The sequence below is a fragment of the Ochotona curzoniae genome, unplaced genomic scaffold (genome assembly GCF_017591425.1).
Source record: "Ochotona curzoniae isolate NIBS_2020 unplaced genomic scaffold, NIBS_Ocur_1.0 scaffold_1037, whole genome shotgun sequence".
NCBI classification, from domain to species: domain Eukaryota; kingdom Metazoa; phylum Chordata; class Mammalia; order Lagomorpha; family Ochotonidae; genus Ochotona; species Ochotona curzoniae.
In genome coordinates this window covers 8,586,584-8,610,771 of record NW_024467083.1, presented here as the reverse complement: position 1 = coordinate 8,610,771, position 24,188 = coordinate 8,586,584, and the positions used below count along the sequence as shown (strand labels likewise).

Genomic DNA, 24,188 nt, shown 5'->3' with positions numbered 1-24,188 from the left:
TATCTGCCACTGGGAGGAAACCTGATGGATGAGCTTAGGTAATTCCTCTGTCAGGATGAAGTCACTGCAGGTGAGCACAAGACCACAGGCTGGGAGCAGCCCAAACCAGTTCAGGTTACGGTACCTGCCTGCATACGCATGGGTCAGTTCAGGAGTGGGCCAGACTGGGCTAGTTCATAACACCCACTGGCAGATGTGAGAACCAAGACAGAGTACAGGACCGGCCAGGTCAGGCAGCAACATCAGCCAGTTCTCATTGAGGCCAGAACTGTTGGCTGGCTGAACTTGACTAAGCCATAACTTCCATCAACATGAGCTGGAAATGGAGTGAACCAGGCCATGCCAGGCTCTAGCACCTGCCAACAAATGTCACAGTCCCCAAAAGCACATGTGAGACCAGGGAAATGAGAGGTGTAAGCCCAGGTAGGTGGGCTGCTGGGAGCTCTCCCGTTGGGCTACTGGTGACTTGAGTACTGTAACCAGGGGCAGGCTAGTCCAGACACCACAACAATAACTGTTGGCCTGCATGTGAACTGGTTAGAGGGAGAGCCAGGTAGATCTAACCAATTGTATTTACTGGTGCATGCATGAGCCAGAGTAAGTTCAGGCTGATTGGGCTTTGCTGCAATATCAACTGGCAAGTGCTGGAACTGGGGCAAGACTTCAGAAACACCTGAAGAATGCAGGATCCATTGGGAAAACTGTGGGCACCTCTCTGATGACTTGCAACTCCCCCTGTGAGTACTTGGAGTGGGCCTGACTAGACAGGTAGTGGCACCCTCCAGCATGAGTATGAGCTGGATGGTGGGATGTGTTGGATTAAACTGGGCTTCAGCACCCATTAACGTGAATGAGAGCAGAATGGGATATGGGACAGATTGGACCAGGCTGCTGCACATACTGTTAAGCATGAGAACCAAGACTGGGAGATGACCTAGTAAGGGTTATTGTGGGTCACTCTGACTAGGCTGCAGTTCCCACTGATGAACATGAGGGTTGAATGTGTGGTGGTCAGGGTTGGGCTGCTCCATGGTATCCCTTGGTTTACATAAGAGACCAGGCTGGAGACAGAATTGACCCAGCGAATGCAACTACTAGTGTGTGTGTAGGCAGATGTGAGGGGGTGGACAGATCTGGAGCCCACACTGGCAAGCACACACAAGAGCCAGGCCTGTAATCAGACAAGGTTTCTTTGGGGGATCCCCCTAACTGAACTGCTGGACTCAGAACTGTAACCATGGGGAGAATCACAGCATCTGTGGTCTGATCATGGAGTGTGTATGTCAGAGCTGTGACTCCTCAGTGGCTAAGACGGAGCAATGGACAGCATACCAGGTGTACATGGAGGTTATGGCAATCCTTTGGGGCCTACCGAGAACATCTAGTACCATAGCAGAAGGAGGACAGAACAACTACCCCAGCCAAGTATTGGCAGCAAATATCCGAGTGAAGGTAAACTATGTTAACCAATGGACCTTGGAAGCATTTCCTTATGCTTAGATCGGCAAGATCAACAGCATTTTAGAACTATTGCAATCAGACAAGCTTTAGAACCCTCAGAGCATGCTCCACACCAGGGTTGCTGGGATGATGAAGGGTGCCCATTCTCCAGCCCTGAATGCTGAGGCTATTAGGGAGGCTGCTGTGGCTGCATCTCTTATCTCCACCCTTCCCCTGGATAAAGGAAGGAGAAAAAGATAAGAAAATTTGCAAACACTTGTCTCATCCACTTTCCCTAATCCTCAACCTTTCCCACCCTAATCAACCATGTAAACAGCATAAAAAATAAAATTAAAAAACACTTCTATGGAGAAATTATCTTAAATGATAAAATGTTTTCTTCCATTTTTATATTTATGCTTTTATTCGTGTATTTTATAATTTTTAGAGTGCTATCAAGCCTGAATTTTATAGAAATTCTTATGTTGCCAATGTATCACAATATTGAGAGCTTGTAGTCTTTTAAAATTATTTGGGGCCTGGCACAATAGCCTAGCAGCTAAAGTTCTTGCCTTGAATGCGCCAGAATCCCATATGGGTGCTGGTTCCAGTCCTGGCAGCTCCACTTCCCAACCAGCTCCCTGCATGTGGCCTGGGAAAGCAGTCGAGGACTGCTCAAAATCTTGGGATGCTGCACCCATGTGGGAGACCTGGAGGAAGTTCCTGGCTCCTGGCTTTGGATCGACATAGCACAGGCCATTGTGGTCATTTTAGGGGGTGAATGATCGGACTGAAGATCTTCCTCTCTGTCTCTGCTCCTCTTTGTATATCTGACTTTGCAAAAAAAAAAATTAATTTTTTAAAAATTATTTTAACCCATAGTTAACTCCAAGAAATCTTGTATTAGTCATGCAATGCAAAGTATCAGTATACATCATGTATATATCAATATGATATTTTACATTTTGGGAAAGCATTCACTGGCTTGGCCTCTAGAAAAACTAAACAGATTATTTGCTGGATAATAAAAAAAATAGATAATAGAAATAGATAATAAGGTAGAGTTCTGTTTGGAGGTTACCTTTTCTTGCTGTTTTTCTTTAACATTTGTAGTTTAAGAAAAATATAGCCTGACATTCCATTGTAAGAAATTAAATGGAAGTCTCCTGTACTCTTATCTCCCCACTGGTATAAAGTGGTATATCATGATACAACAACCAAAATATTGTTTGGCTGTGGTAATTATATAATTATTTCCTTATACATATAAATTTCAAAAGATATTATTTATCAACTGTAACCCTGTGTTTTCATGTCTGTCAGTGTTTGTGTCGAATTGTGTGCAACTTTTACATGTATCAGTGTGTGTATTCACACACCATTCCGCTGAAGATGCAGAGCAGGATTCCTCAGGTTGCTTGCTGATAGCCACACCCATTTTGTCCTGCCCTACATCCCCATGAGGCAGAAATGCTTTAAAGCATCCCCAGTGAGGGGGAAAATGAGGGTAGTTGGATAGTATTTTCTCTGAAATCACCATCACGGAAATGTGATTTGCAGTTACTGAAATTGATACTCCTCTATCTAGTGCAAGTCTCCTCCTGCCACTGTTTTCAGTTTGAAACATCAACTAAAATCTTGCTCTTAGGGTCTCTGAAGTAGGCCTTGCTAAAATTGAATTTGGTAGTTAGTTGAGAACTGAAACCACTTAAAATTCCCTATAACTATAAGAAGAATAAAATGGACCATATACTGAAAACAATGGACTTTAGACTTGCTGTTACCACATTTAAGTAATGCTGAGTTCTGAAAGGAAATATACAAATGGCTGACCTTACTACTTCCGTGACATTATTCCAAATAAGATGAACAGCAACACAGCCTCAAAAACTCTACTGAACTATTCTTATCAGTTTGCTGTGTGGTACACTAATGGGAGAGGCAGGCAAGATCCTTCATAAGCATTTTCCCCTTATGGTTGGCTATGATTATTCCCACGAAAGTGAGTGGAAATTCTGCGGGCTCTATCTCGCTTCTTCCTGTTTTGAAAGATTTATTTATTTTTATTGGAAATCAGATATATACAGAGAGGAGGAGAGACAGAGAGGAAGATCGTCCATCTGTTAATTCACTCTCCAAGCAGCCGCAAAGGCCAGAGCTGAGCCAATCCAAAGCCAGGAGCCCAGAGCGTCTCCCTGGTCTCCCATACGGGTGCAGGGTCCCCAGGGTTTGGACCATCCTCAATTGCTTTTCCAGGACACAAGCAGCAAGCTAGATGGGGAGCAGGGCTGCTGGAATTAGAGCCAGTGCCCATATGGGATCCCAACATGTTCAAGGTGAGGACTTTAGCTGCTATCTTGTTTCTTTCTTTCTTTCTTGTTTATTTATTTATTTTTATTGCAAAGTCAGATATTTACAGAGAGGAGGAGAGACAGAGAGGAAGATCCTCCATCCCATGATTCACTCCTCAAGTGAGTGCAACGGCCAATACTATGCCGATCCGAAGCCAGGAGCCTCTTCTGGGTCTCCCACGCAGCTGCAGGGTCCCAAGGCTTTGGGCCGTCCTCGACTGCTTTCCCGGGCCACAGGCAGGGAGCTGGATGGGAAGCAGGGCCACCGGGATTAGAACCGGTGCCCATATGGGATCCCGGGCATGCAAGGCGAGGACATTAACCACTGCGCCATCCAGATCCCTGCTTGTGGCCTAGGAAAGTAGCTGATGATGACCCAAATCCTGGACCCTGCACCCATGTGGCAGGTCTGGAAGAGGCTCCAGTCTCCTGGCTTCGGATCGGAGCAGCACCAGCCATTGTGGCCACTTGAAGAGTGAATCAACAGATGGAAGATCTTCCTCTCTGTCTCTCCTCCTTTCTGTATATCTGACTTTCAAATAAAAAAATAAATAAAACTTTTTTAAAGATAAATAAATAAATCTTTTAAGAATAGTTATTTTAACCTTCACACAGTAAACTGGAAAGTAGGGATGGAGGTGAGATTAAGACTTGCTGGTTTAGTGAATTCAGAGTGACACGCTAGAAAATCATTCATGGAGTTAGCATTACTTCGAGAGAATGTATGGAATAGGTCCTTTTTCTGAACTCACATATCACCTCCTTTTGTTGTTCATACTCTCAAGAACATAATGCAGTCCTTTACACATTCGCTCCTGGAAATCTAATTCATTGCCTTATTTGACCTCCCAATTTCATTGTCATCCATCCTTGAAGTACTACTGTGTTCAAAATGGGGTCTGATGGTTTTACTCCTTACTTAAGATTTTCCATTGCAGCCATGATCCTACAATAAACTCCATGGCTTTCAAATGTGTGTTGTTTTAGCTTATCTGATTTAATAAGCAGTTTCAGTGCAGTGTTGAAAACTAGAACCTAGGAGGCAGTAAACTGAAGAATGCATAAAGACTGAGAAAGTAAAAACAAAGTGTGTAAAATCGTTGTTCAGTTCTTCAGTGCAAAATAGTTTCTCAAAAATAATTTGAGGAAGATCAGAGGAGGGTGGTTAGAAAAAGAAATGGAAAAGAGAGAAAAACTGGTTTGTTTATTTAAACTGTAATCATCTTAGAGCCAGTGCATTGGCAAGGTGAGCTAATCCTCCACTTGCAGTGCTGGTATCCCATTTGGGCCCCTATTTGAGTCCTGACTGCTCCACTTCTGATCCACCTCCCTGCCAATGGCCAGGGAAGACAGTAGAGGATGGCCCAAGGCAATTGGGTCCCTGTACCCAATGGAGAATCAAGAATGAAGTCCTGGTTTCCCACTTCAAACTGGCTCAACTCTGGCCATTGTGTCCATTTGGGTAATAAAACAGATGAAGGAAGACTCTCTCTCTCTAGCAAAATAAATATTTATGAAAAAAAGATAAACTACAATTATCTAGGCTTTAGTGTGTTTGTATCCAAAAAAAGAAGCTTACAGAAGTGACATGACTAAGGCAGCCACATCCTTAGCAGATGGAGAAGAGATGGGATGCAAAAAAATACTGCAGGTTATCTTGGATTACTAGGTGTTTCTCACTCCATTTTCAGGTGCCATAACCAATTGTACAAAACTGGTCATTTTTTATAAAGAGTAGAAGCTTATTGGCTCATGCTTATAGAGGCTAAGAAGTTCAAATACATGACAACTGTCAGAACTGCTCAGCATCGGAGGAGGGCCTTCTTGCTGCACAGTACCATGGCAGAGGGTATCAGTTGGGGGGACAGAACAAATGTTCCTCAGATCACCCTTCCTTCTCATTACCGGCCCAACCCAAAGGAGTTCATCTAATCCTAATGATTTCCCAAAACCTCTAATTCTCAACACTGTAAACATAAGAATTTGGGAATTAAGTTTCCAACGCATGACTTGTGCTGGACAAATTCAAACCATCTCAAGGAGGGACATCTCTTGAAATGGAATTTCAGCTTCAATAGTGCTCTTATTTATAGCCATGTTTAAATGATGTGTTCATATAAGTACCTTCAGAAGTTATTCCTTTCATCAAAATACACAACGAAGTTTACAAGATTTAACAGGATTACGTTTGTTGTATGAGTTTCCAGAACCAAGTGTGAGATGACTCCTGCCGCATTGCCTGTGTCCAAAAATTGGTTCTGCCATTTAATAGCTCTGTGAAGTTTCTTCGTGTACTTAATCTGTGAAGTGGAGATGGAAAAATAGTGTCTACATCAGGGGCTGCCATTTGCCAGAGGTGTAAAGACCGCTTGGGATGACCTTGCCCTATTTTGTAATACCTGGGTTTAAATCTTACCTCCACTCCCAAGTACAGCTTTGTTTCTGTTTTTTGTTTTTTGTTTGTTAATATAGAGCTTAAGGAGCAACAGGTAATGAATCATGAACTGGCCATTTGAAGCTATTATGTTTAATAAAATAATCCACTCCCCAAAAGACAGACACTATATATTTTCCCTGATCTGTGATAATTAATACAGAGTTCAGAAAACATGATCTATATGAAAGATACTGACATTTTTGGAATTGATTATTGTTTGGAGCCTTTCCACTCTTAGGAAACAGTGCTTTTTGTTTACTTTTGTTTATTTGTTTATTTACTTTCTAGTTCTTGAATTCTTTAGCTAATGGAGGTTTAAACCTGTGATTATGAAGTGAACTGAATGTATGCCATTATAAAAATAGAAAAAGTTAAAAAAAAAAAAAGGAGGAAGGTGGGCAGAATTCAGGCAGCTGGGAGGGTAGGGTGGGAAAGTATCACTGTGCTCCTAAGCCTATATTATAAAATGCACAAAAAAGTGTTCAATTTATATAAATTAAAAAGGACCTAGATCCCTGCCACACGTGTGAGAGACCCAGATAGTCCATTGTATGCATTTGAGTAATGAACGAGTGATTGGGAGACTCCTCTCTCTCTTTCTCTCTCTGTCAGATTAAAATAAAGAACATTTTTTAAACTATTTGCTTCCTAGGGTTAAAGGGTATTGTGAAGTGCTTTTAGTTTGATACCTATACCAAATATATCATAAATAAATGTCACTTCCATTGTAACATCAGGGATGGAAATGTTGAATATGATAATATGTTAAGCCAACTGTCTATTATCATTTGTCCAAAATATAAGGAAAAGGAAGAATGAAAAGTAGGAATACAAAAAGCTTGGTTGGAGCCCAATCAAGTTAGGAGTTTTAAAGAGCATAATCCATTGCATACCTACTGTGAGACAAGCACTGTGCTGGGGACTGCGCATCTTTAGGACGATAAGCACTATAGACACAGCTTCTGTTCTCGCAAAGCATGGAGGAAAGAGAAGAGGACAAGCATTTTTTGCAATCACACTAATTATACAAAGTCATAATTATGATATGAGGTATGGTGAGAAGATAATATATAAAATATTTTCATAACAATACTGAATATAAATTGACAGATTAGGGAAGATCTCTCCAAGGAGGTGAGCACACAAACTAGCTATGTAGTGGAAGGGTGAGGAAATGAGGAATACACCAGATGAGACTCCATGCTTTGGTCCTGGATTTGCTAAGTGCCATGCTGTTGGAGACGGAGATGGCATATCTTATTAATTCTTCCCCCAAGATTTAACAAATCGCATTATACTGAGGTATGTATGAGTTGTAAAGAGTTCAGAATAAGAGGATTAAGATGACCAGATTTTGATGATTCAACTGAGATGAGATAAAAAACAGATCAATCTTTTCAGTGTCTTTAGATTAATGAATATATTTTGATATGGCTAAAAAATTGAGATTGAGTATATAGAAATGGATAAGAGAGAGGGTTATGTGGACTCGTGCTGGAAGACACAAGGGAGAAAGAACTAACATTTCAGCTGCGTCCGGTATTCTGAGCACAAAATCAAGGCCTGAATACATCATCTTATTTCTTACTTGAAATAATACTCTGTGAGAGAGTATTGAAGGAAGTGATCAAAGAAAAGGAGAATCTCCGGAAGGAAATGATGGTGTGGGGAAGCCTGAAGAAAGGAAGAAGTCTGAAGAAGTAGGAATAAGGCACAGCAAGCACCGGTTGCTTTGCCAGCAAATACTCTGCGTTGTTTCCATTTGTCTCATGAAGATTCAGTGAGACTCCAACCTCTGCCTCAGGCGGCATACTCCCCCTTAGGAACACTGAGCATCATGGTGACAGTGTTGCAGCACGGGCATAGTCAGCGGCACTTAACCTGTCCTGGAGCTTACATTTTAGTAGGGAAAAGCCCACAATAGCAAACAAACATAATACACATGAATGCATAACATGTAAGTGTTATAGAGAAATCAAGCAGATTGAGTAAAGATATTTTTAATATGTTTGCTTAGGAAGCACCTTGAGGGTTAAGTGGCATTTAAATAAATAACTGAAAAAGTGAAAAAAAAACAAATAATGAAAGAGCACTTTATGCAGATAGAACAGAAAACATTAATATCCTAAAAGTGAAAAACTTTTGAGGCTTTTAAAAAAATTATTTCTTAAAGGATCTTCTAGCTGTAGTGGTCATAGAAGATCCTAGCTGGGCAAGGCTGGAAACCAGTTGGAAAGCTATTGTAGCAATCCAGATGAGGAAGTGCAGGAGAGGGACTTGCTGGAGGGAAATTAAGTGCTAGATAATGCGTGAAAACTTCAACTCCACTGTCTTAAAAGATGGTACATGTGTGTAGTGTTATATGCATCACAATTGAATTCAAATGCAAGAAACCATGATTATATTTCCATTATCCTATAAATCCCCTGCCCCCCATTATTTCCTACCCTATATGGATGATATGTTGTGAAGTTGTTCATTCCCCATGGAAATCAACAGGCACCCTCTCTTTAAGAGTCATTTTCTCTCTGCTTTTGCTTCATACATTGCATCTTGCCCAGTCATTGTTTTTTTTCTAGCACACACACACATCCAGGCACACCAAGTATTTACCTCTGCTGCCACATTATTACAGTTGTGCTTTCCCTGCAGAGCTGCTTCTGTACTTGGCATATCATTTTTTCTTCATTCCTTTTTCCTGGAAAGCCTGGGTTATTTGTTTTCATGCTTAATATTTTCTCTGTCCATCTGTTTATTTTATCTTGTTTCTTCCCTCCTCTCTGCTGGCCTCTTTATAGATTCCTCTGTTCAATAGTTTAAACTCCACGACACTGCCTTGTTGATCCTCTCAGCTACCACAGTGTATTATCCCCCATCTGCCGCAGAAAGAGCCCCAGTGCCTCACAAAGTTAACTAAGCCCTCTTGTCTGAACAAGCTTTCCAGTCATGCATCCAAGTTTCTAATCTAGCCCATCTTCCTTAGTTATGAATTTGACAATATTATTTCTAAGCAAGCCATGCCCAATAGATCTCATCTTTTGTTCTTTTTTCCTCACAAACATCTCAGATATGATTTAATGGTCTCTTGCTTCAGAGGTAGGCGGTTTCAATATCAAGTCAATCAGCAAGTATTTATTGAGGGTGTGACCAGCAGTGTGCTAAGGACTGTGGATGTTCCAAAGACGTACAAGGCTGAGAGATTTTTGCCATCTCAGTGGAAATGTAGCGCTAACATGTATTTATTATGCACTCACTGTGATCCAGGAATTGTGCTAGAAACCAGGACTACAACATGAATTTTAAAAAGAAAGAAATCTATCCTTATGGAGCTCATCATCTAGCAAGGGAGAAAGACACATGTTAAAAATTATTTACAGTTCAATCAAATATGTACAAAATGCTCTGGGAAAACAGAGGAGTGAAAGGGATTAGTTCTGCCTCGGGTAATTGTGGAAAGCTTCACAGAGATGGTATTATTTAAAATAGAGTTTAATAAATGAGTGTTAATTAAGCAGAGAATTAATAATAAAAGCTAATATTTATTGAATACTTATGAGGTTTCAAACACTGCCATGTGCTCACAAATTAGCTCATTTAATCCTCACAACAGCCCCCATGAAGGACCTATGTTATTCCTATTTAGTAATTAAGTAATTGATAAACTGAGAGGTTAAATGACTCTCCCAAGGTCATACAACTAGCAGGAAGCAAAGCAAAGCATCAGTTCTGAAGTCTGGCTCTTAGGCTCTGGTCCCCAACGCACTGTCCTTTGCTGTCTGTTATGACTCTTCAGTCCCCAGAAAAGGGAAAGTGCATGTCTGCAGAGCATAAGGTATAGACATATTTACAATAACCCATGACAGTCACATCCAATACACAATCCCTAGATCAAGCAGGCAGTGATGTCCACATGGTAAATGCATTGTATTGTTCCATAATGACTCATAGTTACGATGGAACTGAAAAGCAGTCAATCATGAGGCAAATAACTTTGTATATTTGGTCCATCTTAAGAATATGATCCAGAAGACCAATGAAGTCCAGGAGATGGCAGCTAGAGTGTCAGAGCTCCATTGGGATGAGTCCTCACCGGCCAACCAGCTTTCCTGCTTCTGCTGGCCCCTCAGGCAGTGAAGAATGACCTCCCAGGTTCTCTGTCCGATTCAGGAGTCCTGGAGACAGCCTGGCTCCTGATCAGTCTCCTCATTTTCATGACCACTTGTTAGTTTCCTTTTCATAAAAATAACACTACTCACCACACATGATGTCATGCCTTGGAGCTCCAGCTTCTATGAACAGTACAAAAAGGTGGAGTTTGTGGGAGAAGAGGGTAATCAAAGCAGTGTAAGAAGAATAAGAGGGGTGGAGGGAGAAGGGGACAAAAGAAGAAACGGACCTGGCTGCCAGCACAGGGTATAAAGCTTTCCTTTTGCTAGTAGCTGGTGGAGATGCTACTGACTGAGTCACCTGCGCCCTAGGAAAGAAACTGGGCAAGGCTTCCTAGAGAAGGTTGTTTCATCTCCTTGAGGAGAACTAAAGTGACAGTGTGCATATTTGGCCCAACTAAATGTGAAACATGCTTTATTCCCAGAAAGTATACAACACAGACTTGGGAAGCTGCCAAGACCTATAAAAACCCCCAATAGCTCCCCAATTCTGTTGATCCATGCAAGAGAGAATTATTATTCTCTTTATGAAGGCATGGATGTGTCTCTAACGTCATTAAATTTCTGGGCAGGAAAAATGAATGGTTTAGGGGCACTAGTGATGTTTTCATCTCTTCTTCCTGCTGCCTCTCCTAGGAGATGGACTGCATCTCATAAGACTGGCACAACAGAGCTGGCAGTAGACCAGTCAGCCTGAGTGAGTGGTTTATTATTTCAATTGAATTGTGAAGGGAAGGAGAAAAGTACCCAGATAAAACTGTAAGAACATATTAGATACCACGGAGCTTAAAGAGGATGGCACCGAAAGAAAAATAGTAGAGGACATGGCCAGCAATTTTCAGAATCCTAGAGAAATGGTATGGCAGCAACATGAATAGTCTCAATTGTCCATATGTCACCAAATGATGGAGGAATAATTCTCCAACTAACTTTCAAACTGAACGGAATTTGAAAAAAAAAATAATCGTCTGAAGCCTTGAGAAGACTTGTTGAGAAAAGATTCTTTACTGAAATATGGTAATGGGAAGGTGTATTTTATGTGGAATAAATGGAAGGGCTGGGAAGGAACAGTATATGTCAGAAAGATATGAACATGCATGGCAAGCCACAAACCTGAAGGTGAAGCATGGAGGAAGCAGCTGCAAGACTGTGAAATGAAAGAAAACCGGACGCATTATCCTGGGACTACATCAGACCCCGTAACCAGGTGGTTAATATGGACAGGCAAGACAGAGTCACGACGTAAGCCTTCACAGACTTCTGATGAAAATCCCACGCCACTAAAAACAAAACATCTGAAAAATTATTGAATTGCATGTTGGAAATTTAATCTCACTAAAAAAGACAGAGGATTGAAATGGCTCATTGCACTGGCCTATTTCTGACTCTACAAAAATCTCTTTTGGGAAAAATGGCAATGGAAAGAGCCTTAAAAAAAATAACCTTATGTTAACTAATAATTCATTAGGCCAAGGGAACTTAGACATATCAGATTACTACCTTTGGAAAATTTAATTTCAGGATCAAATATAGCAGTGTCTGTGATTCTATAGTCAGCAGCCTAACCAGAAGATGGACCAAACCAAATGAGAAGCTGTCCCATAAAACTATGATGTCGAAATCACTAAGATTCCCAAAAAGTAGGAAAAAAAAAAAAGTAGTGCATTAAAACACCTTGGTAATTCAGGGGTCATAGGAGAGAAGTTACTTCATTACCAAGGATAACCAGAAAAGAGTGGTGTCACATTTAAGAATGGGTCAAAATATTAGAAAAAATGTTAGGAAAATGGAATGTTTTCTTGCCTGTTAAAAATTAGAAAACAGAAAAATACACCCACTACTTCAAGCAGATGGCACACTGTTAAATGACAATTAAAGACAAATCTTTGCACTTGTTACCTTTCCAGCATCCCCATAGAGAATACTTGTAGAATTTAAAGAGGAAGGAAAATATGCTTGAGAGTGAAAGTCTACGATAGGTAAGGATATCATAAAAATGCACTTAGTTCCATTAAATGATTTTGAATCCAAAGTGTTTTTACAAGAACTTATTCTTTTCATGTCTACTTACAAAAAGAAATGCAGAGATCAGAAATACAGCTCTTCTCTGAGCCAGCCTTGGTCCCAGCCAGTCCTCACATAGCTGTCAGTCTCAACCAACCTCTCTCACCTTGGTTAATCCCAGATTTTTACTTCATCCTATTCTATCTCTTGGCTTACTTATTTTTCTATTCCTCGGTAGTCAATCAACTACTACATTTTCTGTATCATAATTTGTGCATTCTCATCTCAGGATATTTCAGTTTATTCCTCAATTACCAGAGCTCTACCAAACTTAAACTCAGGAAATCCTTTAAAATTAATTTCATTCCCATCTGTCTTTCAGCTCAAATGACCTACCAAAAATTTTAATTGCATTATATATTTTTGAAAGTATAATTGTATGAGATCACTGAACCATACAACTTAGTCATAAATGGTTTATGGGACATTGATTCTTTTTTTAAAGATTTATTTCTTTAATTGCACAGTCAGATATATATAGAGAGAGGAGAAGATAGAAAGGAATATCTTCTGTCCAATGATTCACTCCCCAAGTGACCGCAATGACCAGAGCTGTGCCACTCTGTAGTCAGGAGCTCAGAACCTCTTCTGGGTGTCCCACGCGGGTGCAGGGTCCCAAGGCTTTGGGCCGTCCTCGACTGCTTTTCCAGGCCACAAGCAGGGAGCTGGATGGGAAGTGGGGCTGCTGGGATTAGAAGCAGTGCCTGTATGTAATGTTGATGTTTTCAAGGTGAGGACTTTAGCGGCTAGGCCACCAAGCCAGGCCCGGGACATTGATTCTTTATAAAAGGAGAATAGTAAAGGTATTGAGGAAAACTTAGAAATAAACTAGGAAAATTGAGACCTTGCTCCAGTGGAATTCTGCAAAGATTATTCAGTTTTTGACTTGGTAACATTTGTAAAGAAGAAGTTGCTAGAAATTGGCATAAATTTAATGAAAATAAAGTAAATTATCTCATTTCCTATTTTGATAAACAAGGAAAAATCATGATGCAAAAGGATAAGTTCTTGGGGCATCAATAATGATACATATAACAAATACTTAAGTGATTAAACAGCCATGCCCAGATAATTGAAATGTTGGATCCCTTTAACTTAGAAGTCTTAGTGATGGCCCATAACATGCTGCCCTTGATCTTGGTCTAAGAAGGACACTTCTTTACAGGAACTGCTGAAAGTTTGCTAATTAAATGTGAAGAAGTTAGAAATAATATTTAACCTGCCTAATAACAATTACCATCGCAAAATATAAGGTAGGCCCAAGCTAACAAATTTCTATTAATCTGAATAAACAGTATGAAACATTATGGATTGGATCAAGACACAGTCTGGCCTTAATTTATGTCAGACAGGAATATTGACTAAATTTTGTGCAAAATATTTTGAATATACCAAGCAAATTATGTACAAAGCTGTCACTCCAGAATTCTGTGGCACTTTATAACATTTTTATGAACACCCATATTAAATTCAAATGTATCATCTATACTTTAAAAGATTTAGCATTATTTTCTATACACACACACACATAAAGATTTCCACTAACCAAGGATAGCTACTACAGATTGTCTGACCTTGGAATAGCCACACCCTGTATGGAATAATGAATGAACAGGCTCCTTAAGTGCCCAACATGTGTCCAAGAGGGACTAGACTAGCCATAGGCACTTTAATGATTATATGCATCTTTCAGGAAACCCCAAATCCCAGGCTATATACTCTAGGGTGTTCATAAGCTAGCATAGCTCCCCTAAGGCTTTGGGTTTTAAATAAATGTTCACATTTCCAGCCACATAGAATGATATTTTATTTTAGTTGATATCCTTTCACAAAATGATTAAAAATAGTTGTCATTCTTTATCCTCTTCCAAATGAAAAACAAATACAATTTTCTTAAAGAGCTGTGATGAATAAGGGGTGAATTTTTAATAGCATGTGTTAATAAGTTACAGAAGCTCAAAGAACTATGCTTTATCTGACTACATATTAAACAATCATTTTAATGACAAGAACAAATCCCTAATAAAAAGCAAAAAATATATTTAATGTACACAAAATATAGGCTTCTTCCTTGTCAAAAAGAAAAAAGAGAGAGAGAACCTCTGAAGCACACACTTCATCACTTTTGAAGAAGTGTGTAAGCTTGATGACTGCCTAGGTGCATTTCCGCTTTATTCAACTTTTGAATATTTATTGGTGACGTTAGCCATTATGATATGACTCAATGAAGCAACCATTTGACTGACTGATTTAGTACACAGAAAAAACTGTTTTGTGTTATATATAAATAGCCCTTTCCAGCCAGATAGTGACCTCATGCATTTAGTGTCTTAAAGCACGATTAAACATTCCCATATAATTTGCATGTGATTATTTTGTATTTAAATATTCATACTAATGAAATATTTAGTATTTGGTACTATTTATGCCATCTATCTTCCCACTATTATGTTGTGTTTGAATATGTAGAAATACAGAGGCTACACGTATTTCAACAAAAAGTTGAGTGTTCATGATCTGCAATAAAATACACCACATGAGACATAAATATGAATACAGTTTACTGAGAAACTGCACACAGAAACCTAAATGTGGAAGTCAGTGTGGTGGCGTAATGGTTCAAGGTCACTGCCTGAAGTGCTAGCACTCTGTGTGGGCTCTGCTTTGAGTTCCGACTGCTCCTCTTCCAATACAGCGATAGAGGATGGCCTAAGTGCTTGGGTCCCTGAACCTTGTCACAGACGCTCAAGGAACTCCTGGCTCCTGATGTGTGCCTGGTCCAGCATTGAACCAGTCAATGGAGGATCTCTCTCACTTTCTCTCCCTTTCTTCCTCCCTCTCTGTAGGTCGAATGAATAAATAATCTCTTTCTTACAAAAAAGACCCTAACTATAGAAAATATCTATAACATGAATTGGACCTTTTAAAATACAGAATAAGAAATGAGTCAACATAGCAGAATGTTTATAATCATACGATTGGAAGTCACAGCACATCACTAAATCTGCTTCATCATGTATTTAGCTTTACACTTATATCTCAGCTGCCTCATAGTCTATTAAATGCATGAGACTTAAGTGAGAAAATATTGATGAGTTACGGCACTGTACGGAAATATAGTTGGGACTCGCGTATTACCTGATAGCAGCAGAAATAGATGAAATAAATTAAACCATCAAGGACAATAAACAAAGAAAAAAGAAGATGCATAGGTATGTTGAAGAGAAAAAGGAAATGATGAAGGGAGATAAAGAAGAAGAGAGAGTTTATATCAGCACACTGGGTTAGGAAAGGAGAAGGAAAGACTGGAAATCCTCCTGAAGTAGTGATTCTTGAAATGAGTTTGAATTATGCATAAGCTTTTTCAAAGTGAAGAGAAGAAAAAAGGGATATATCAAACACAAAACAATGTAAAGTTAGGCCTAGATGGATCAATTGGTTTATATACAGGATAGAATACTACTGAGCGCACTAAAAAAAAAAAAAGCAGTGGAGCTGCCATGGCAGCACAACAGATTAATCTTCCACTTGTGGCACCAGTATCCCTCACTACTCCACTTTCAATCCAGCCCTGCATTTATAGCCTGGGAAAGTAAAAGAGGATGGTTGTAATCCTTGGAACCATCCCAGCTCCTGATCAGCCCAGTTCTGGCAGTTGTGTCCATTTGGGGAATGAACCAATAGATGGAAGACCTTCTCTCTGTATTTCTCTTTCTCTTTTGTAAAATCTGCCTCTCAGTTAAAAATAATAAATCTTCAATGAAAAAAAGGTAAAAACAGCGAAACACTCTGTCTGCCAACAGAATAGATGCAATTGGTGACCAGTATGCTTAGTAGTCTCCATAAAGACAAATATCATATTTTCCTCTGAAATGTGGTGGAACTAATATATAGCATAGTAAAAACATAAAAAATGTAATGTATGTGAGAGAAAGTGACAGTTGGACATTTGATTGTTGTTTATAGCCTTTCTCCACTCCTGATAATAGTTGTTTTCTATTTGCTCCTAGTTGAAGTCTTTACTTAGTGGAATGCAAAGCTTGTAATTATAAAGTAAGCCAAAAGCATACCATCACTGATATTAAAAGAAAAATAAGAAAGGAAGGAACAGGAATTGTGGGGACAAGGGAGGGAGAGTGGAAAATGCTGTTTTGTTCATATATATATATATATATATATATATATGGCAGATTTATAGAGAAAAGGAGAGACAGAGGAAAAGAAAAAAATCTTCCATCAACTGATTCACTCCCTAAGTGGCTACAACAGATGAAGCTAAGCCAATCCAAAGTTAGGATCCAGGAGCTTCTTCTGGGTCTTCCACATGGGTGCCAGGTCCCAAGGCTTTGGGCTGTCCTCTACTGGTTTCCAAGCCTCAAGTAGGGAACTAGATGGGAAGTGGAGCACCTGGGACACAAACTGGTGTCCATATGGGATCCCAGCACACACAGGGTAAGGATTTAGCCACTGGGCTATCGTACTAGTCCCAATAGTATTTTGTTCTTAAAATTGTATATATGAAATGCATGAAATCCAATCTGTTTAAATAAACTAATCTCCTTATATAAACTAATACACACAGACACGCATACATACACACACAAATACAAAAGGCCATACAACCTATCTGAAGTGCAGAGAAATAAGATAGGAAATGATAACAAACAAACAAAAAAAAACCCACTTTAAATGCAAGTCAAGCCTGTACTTAATTCAACCAAATTTTAGCTAAGGTAATGGGATTTTTAGTTGTGCCTTACCATCTGGATTAACATGGCAACGATGCATGGAGCAGAATGGAAAAGAAAGGATGTTAGATTGGAACTTATCTAGGAGAACCTGGTTACTGCACTTTATACAATGAGGAATTGATTTATAATGTCTAAAGATGATAGCACCCAGGTGAAGAGGATTCCAAAGAAAATGTGGATCCAGGACTCAGACACTTAGTAATGGATGAAATAAGGACAAGGAAAAAAATCAGGATGAAATTTGACACTGCCGTGCAAACCCTCCATGGCTGGGAACCCCAGTGCTGCCCAGAAAACTAAGGAAATATGAAGGAAGATCCAGCTTTGTGCTGCTGACAAGTTTCCTGAGTTGCGAATTTGCAACACCGGTTTCTAGTGACAAGACACATCCTGCTGCTGCTACATGTATATCCTGGGTTTGTCAGAGGAACTCAGAATGAAGATATTGATTTAGACTTCAAGGATCCACCTACAAACAGACTGCACTATACTTGAAATTCTAACTTCAACACAATGAAAACAGGAAAGACAGTATTTGAAGTTTTCTATCATCTTACTGCTGGAGAGATACACAAATGAACTGTATAAATAATGTAAACTTGTCTCAGTTTGAAAGCTCATGGTAATGAGCGTATTGTCATTTAGAGCTGAAGCAGAAAAGGAAGGTAAGGAAAGGTAACCAAGGTCAAAAAAGGAAGAGCCGAAAATAAAATACCAAAGAGAATATGGCAAGATGGCTTTATGTAAGGGACCTCCTTGAACATGGACCTTGAATTCAAACAAAAGATCCTCATTTTAAAAGTTAGAAACAAAAGGGGCGAATCCTGAAAGCATGCTAATTTGACAAACATTGGTACATTCTTCCATTTTGTTTTATGAAACGAAGTGTTTCTTATTATTGATGAAGCTCTCCTGGGCTTCACATATGAAGCACACTTCCAATTAATGTGAAGAACAAAGCAGAGTGTAACCGCATGAAAGGTCTTCAGTGGTGAATGGGGGAAATTCTAATTCTGAAAAGTAAAAGCACATCTAATTTACCTATTGCATCAGCCTAATTAATTAATGTGAATTGTATTTTCAGAATAATAAGACACATTCTTCAACACATGACAGATAAAGGTGCTATCAGATGTGCTTTTGTGCATGAAAAGCTAGAATCCAAATACACTCTCTTCATTCAAAACTTTATTTTCATAACTTTATTTCTCTCATTCATGATGATGTAAAGTTTTCTAGTTTAGCTGCATTACTCTTTGTCAAGTTACTTTACCTTTGGATCCTTCCAGGGACAAAATTGAAAAAGGAAAATGCAGCAACTTAAAGGTTTTTTTTTCCTTTCTGTCCACAAAAAATACAATAGAAAACTTACTGAATACAGTTAACTAGGTCTCATATTTCTATGGTAGGTGTGCATAATGACCATCTTTCTGAAGGCAAAAATATTTAAGCAGTAATTAACAAGACAATCTTAACAGTGAAAACTATAATGCCCAAGTCTCCTAAATTAACATGACATGTAAGACACGTAGAGGTAATTGAGCTGATAGTGGTTATTTCATGAAAATGTTTTAAAATGAGCACTATAAGTAGGTCACTGCCTGTCTTCTAGGATGTCATTGGAAAAGCACTGCAGTACCTCGGAACATACGGTGAATTGAGCAACACAGAACAAGTTGTGGCTCTGATCGATGACGAGATGTGCATCAATTGTGGTAAATGCTACATGACCTGTAATGACTCTGGCTACCAGGTAAGAGCTTGGCCGGAACCGGGAAGCTGGAAGCACGTTTCTTCTGGCAATTGTGAGGCTGACATTTTCTTTTGCTAAGTAGGTAGATCCAGCCCTACATACCAAATATTGTTGAGCAACAATGGCCAGTCATTCTATCCCCTCACCCTGTAGCACAGGCTATTTTTTCTTCACTTGAAGAAAAGTCTTGACCTATACCAACTATACCATTATTCAGTGCACAATTCCATTTTAATATCATTTCATCACTCATAAAATTGAAGAGGGAAACACACAAAATTATGGATATTAGGAAAGCATTATGCTTTAATACAGAGGAAAGGAAAAAGAGCTACCATTTAATGTTATTACCCTAAGAAGGCCTGATTCCTTTGGCCAAAAGAGAACTCCTTTCATTCTATATCCATCGGACTTCTACTCCATAAGAAAGAAAAGGCATTTTCTCATCAGCAAGTGGGACTCAGGAAGTAGTTTGTATATGGAAAAGAAAAGCCAATGAAAATATTCTTTCTTCACTCCTCACAAAAGGTTAGCCATGAACAAAACACAAAATTGAGAATTTGAATACCTCAAAGTGGGCTGTGCTTTGGAAAAGTATCCTACAAATTTCTGTTTTATAATTTGCTTCTCATTTACCCCTATGTATTCACTTATAATCTACTGCTTTTACAAGAATTTGAAATAAATGACAGTTGATTTTCAAAAATGAGCGAAAAAATGCTCATGGCAATATCATTAAACAAAAGTTTTCCATTTCTATTTTTAGTGCTTTATTTATTTAAGAGTTACAAAGAAACCGAGCTCTTGCATCTTCTGATTCACTCCCCAGTTGGCTGCAGCAGCTAAAGCTGGGCAAGGCAAGACCAGGTGGCAAAAGCCCAAACATTTGAGCCATCTTCCTCAGCTTTCCCAGGACATTAGCAGGGAGAGGAATCAGAACTGGAGCAGGCCATCTGCTGTCGTGACAACCACCAGCCTGACCACAATGCTACCTAAGTCATTCCTAAAGGGCCAATTTCTTGTGAAACAAAATGAAATTTATATTCAGGATGTGGAGTTTAGAGAAAGTAAATTAAAATTTGTTACAAGCTGTTAAGCAATGTAAAATTGCTAAAAACTACAATGGACATGTCCCAGGGGGCATCTTGATCCCTATGCCAAATGCCAGCCTCACATTTTAACTTTTGAAAATCTCTTCCTCCTTGTGGCAAGCTATGTGGACAGAGAATTAAGGTGCCATTTAGGGGCACAGTATAATGGCTCAATGGCTAAATCTTCATCTCGCACATACCAGCATCCCATATGGGTGCCAATTCTTGTCCTGGCTGCTCCTTTTCTTATCCAGCTCCCTGCTTGTAGCCTGGGAAAGCAGTCAAGGACAACCCAAAGCCTTGGGCCCTGCACTCGCATGGGAGATGCAGGAAGCTCCTGGTTCCTGGCTTCAGATCAGCTCAGCTCCAGCCATTGTAGCCACTTGGGATGCCCACATACCACGTTAGTGTGCCTGTGTCTGATTTCCCCCTCCACTTCTGAGACAACTTCCTGCTATTGAGCATCCTGGGAATCTGCATGCGATGGCTGAAGTGCGTGGGTTCCTGACACATTGCAAACCCCGATGGAGTTGCAGGATCCTGACGTCATCCTGACCCAGCCCTTGCAGTTGTGCGCGTGCCAGTCATCAGCCAGCAGATAGGAGATCCTTTCTCTCTGTGTTGCTTTGTTTTCAAATAAATAAATAACATTTTAAAAGTCCTTCTTCCTTAATATGACCCAGGTTTCATAACAAGTTTTTATTAAGTTTAACACTATTTTTAGCTGAGAACTGCTTCTAAGCCGTTGCTTAGAAGATTTAGATCACGTCACATTCAACATTCATTCAGTTTTGTAGGAGTCCTCTGACTATCCTAGCATCAGGATTCTGATCCAAGAAATGTTAAGAACTGTGTCTTCCATTTTGGAATTCTTAGTGCAACTTTAAAAAGGTTCAGATTCATGAGAAAAAAATTAGTTCTGCATTTAAAAATATTTAGAAACCCCTTTGACTCAGACTCAAAAAATTTTTTAAAAATGAAAATCTATTGCATGCAAAGTGTTTGCAAATTTTGAACATGTAATTCTAAATGCAAGCATTGTGTTCATTTGTATTGATTACTTCCTTTGGTTTCTGGTTATTTAAAATGACAATAAAAAAGAAGAAATATTTTTTCCTCATCTAGACAAATGTCAAATGCTGTTGTTATAAAAGACATAGCAATATATTGTTGAAACTTTCCTAGACCTCTATTTTTTCTCACATGTAATATGGTTGTTTCCTTAAGAATCATATTACATAGATAATATATATTCCAAACTTTACCATATGATAGAAAGTTTTGTTTTGCATATAAAAAAGGAAAAAAATTACAGTTGCATGTTCTTCATTGTTGAAAGCCATTGTTTTAAATAACAAACTATAAAAAGTTCCATCCAATATTGAGTTGAATATGAGTTCAGACATGAGAGTGACAATGGTGGAGCTATGAGGCATTTCTCTGAAATTTGCTTCAGCTCAGCTCCTACCTGGTCACTCCAAATCAATGTGTTGGCCAAGTAATCGCTCTATGCTTCTTTCTGAAAGTGATACTTACAGAGCAGGGGCCAAAATCTCCTGCATGCCCTGGTCCTATCTGCCCCCAAAATCGTGTAGCTTCCACTGAGAATTTCTGTGGTTTTTCTTTCCACTGTTGAGATTTTATTCTCAAACATGCAAATCACCATTATAATTCTATTGAAATTCTGAAACTTAGATTTTGTGTGGAGTGTTTTTTATTGGTTATTAAGATCTCTTTATGTTAACACACACACACACACACACACACACACACACACAACTGAATTTCTAAGCATTTAGAGCAGTTTCAGAGCTGGAGGCCCTGCCCTAGATCTCTTAGGTCTGGACAGCAGAAGTCCTGACCTGTACACTCAGTTTTGTTCCCTTCACTAAGGGACACAGACTGGAAACATTTTTTAAATACTCAACTCAAAGTTGGATTTGCACTGATTCTTTTCCACTGCTTTCTTCTAAATACTACATGGATTATTTGAAATGCAGATGGGTAGGTCGTTTGCTCACTCTGACAGTAATTCTTTTCCCCTATCAAGAACAAGGAGTGTTGACAAGGGAAAGGAGGCTGTGTGGAAGCACATGACACCCTCTGTGGAAGACTCCCCATCCTAGTCCAACTGGAAAGATCTGAGCACTGATCAGAACAAAGAAAGGTGCAGAGATGCTACAATATGAAATAATCTTCACATAATGAATAAAATACAATGGTAGAATTTTAAGCAGCATGCTTCTATTTGAAAGGATTTCTTCTGTCTTTGTTTCCCCTGTGTCGGCTCAACTCTCCCTATGGTTGCTTCACATTCTGGAGGCAGGTGCCTCACAGTGCAGCTCTACTTCATGGGAGCACCACGTGGATGCTAAAATGGGAACATTCTAGACCTGTGTGAAAGCGACTTCAATAATCTTTGTTTCTCCTTGCAGGCTATACAGTTTGATCCAGAAACCCACCTGCCCACCGTCACTGACAACTGTACAGGCTGTACGCTGTGTCTCAGTGTCTGTCCTATTATCGACTGCATCAAAATGGTTTCCAGGACAACACCTTATGAGCCAAAGAGAGGCTTACCCTTGGCCTTAAGTCCGGCGTGTTAAGGTGATTTGTGAAACAGTTGCTGTGAACTCTATGCTCATCAAATCATGATTGATGTGTTCATCTCTTAAATAAATATATGATTTTCACTAAATTTTTAATTGCAAAAAAAACATTTCATACTAGTGACCATTCAATTTATGGTAACAAAATAGAATCATTCTTTTCTGAGGTTAGCTGTTAAATAATGGGGTAGCAGATAATTGGATGTTCACCATCAGTCATGTATTGTGAAAAATTAGCTCTCCATGGCAATTAATGAGACAATTTCCAAATTGTCCTTTGCTGTGCTACGTTTTTTATTTCTAATTGTAAACGAAATTAAGTATTTTGAAACAAAGTGTACTTTAACATGCAAAAAAAAAATCCACATGGAAATGTAACTAAACTTTACCTTTTATTTTAAGGTTCTTTCTAAGATGTAATCAATTCCATAAACTGAATAAAGTCCAATAATTATTTACTCCGACAGGAGAATAAAGCCTAAAAGACAATCTTTAGGATTTTATTGAGGTGCCTTTGCTGAAACATCCTCTTTTGATGCTGGACCTTGAAAGTGAAAATATTTCCTTAGTAAAGACTCACAACTCATTGCCAGTGACAGTTGTCAGACTTCCCACCAGTGGGCCACACTGACATTCTTTAAATATTTCAATGATTTTCCAACCAAATGAGATGATAGAATGCAGTTCTGGCTAAAAACCACTCTTATGCTGCACATTCTGCTTTGAATAATCACCTTTGTGATTATAGTGATTAATGTTGGAAAAAAGCCAAAATTATATATATATATATAATTATATAAGAGTCATGCACTTCTTTATTAACAATGAAAAACTCAGTATTAGTAATGTGTTAAGTACAAATTAATTTGTTTTCTATTTCATAGTTTGTGTTTAATTTTTAAAATATTGAAATAAAAACTATATATTTACTATTATAGCTAAATAATATTTTTTTCTATCTCACTTTTTCATAATTGGTAAATGATATATTATAATACGAATCTATGAAAGAGCTTCAAAAATCCATGGGGATGTGTATTATGAAGAAATGCATGGATTTCAAAAAAAGTTTTGCAGCAAAACAAGATTTTTCTCTTTAATTCTTTCTTCATAGACTTTTTGTCTTGTTCTCATTAAAGTAAATCAGATACTAACAACTGTCATATATTTCCATGAAAAATGCAAGATCTAAAACAGATAAAATGTTTAATTATGGACTTTTGAAAAAGTATATTTACCACAAAATGTGTATAATTGAATTATATCAAATAAAGTTTTACTGAGTGTTGTAAATATGGTCTTCTGCCGCCTCATTCACAAATGTAATCCCATGTCATCCATTTAGATTTTTAGTATGGCAGTTTTTGTTTAGTTCTATCATGAGTTCCATCATTATGCAAATATAATGCCGGTTCAAATCTAATGAGTCTGATGACATTGTAGTTACTCAGCTGTTTCACTTCCTGTCCTTCTTCCCCAGGTTTATGTACCAAATTTGACTTTATTTTGCCAAAGTGCACCTTTTT

The 24,188-nt window shown here is 38.8% G+C and overlaps 1 protein-coding gene across 1 annotated transcript in view; it reads left to right on the top strand.

The window, feature by feature from the left end:
* The window catches only part of DPYD (dihydropyrimidine dehydrogenase), an 808,753-nt gene extending 785,335 nt beyond the window's left edge, over positions 1 to 23,418 (top strand). Inside the window, exons 22-23 of the mRNA XM_040999080.1 lie at positions 18,822 to 18,962; positions 22,489 to 23,418. Coding sequence (XP_040855014.1) covers positions 18,822 to 18,962; positions 22,489 to 22,659 — 312 coding nt within the window. The 3' untranslated portion in view covers positions 22,660 to 23,418. The remainder of the gene's footprint in view (positions 1 to 18,821; positions 18,963 to 22,488) is intronic.
* The last annotated feature ends 770 nt before the right edge of the window (positions 23,419 to 24,188 follow it).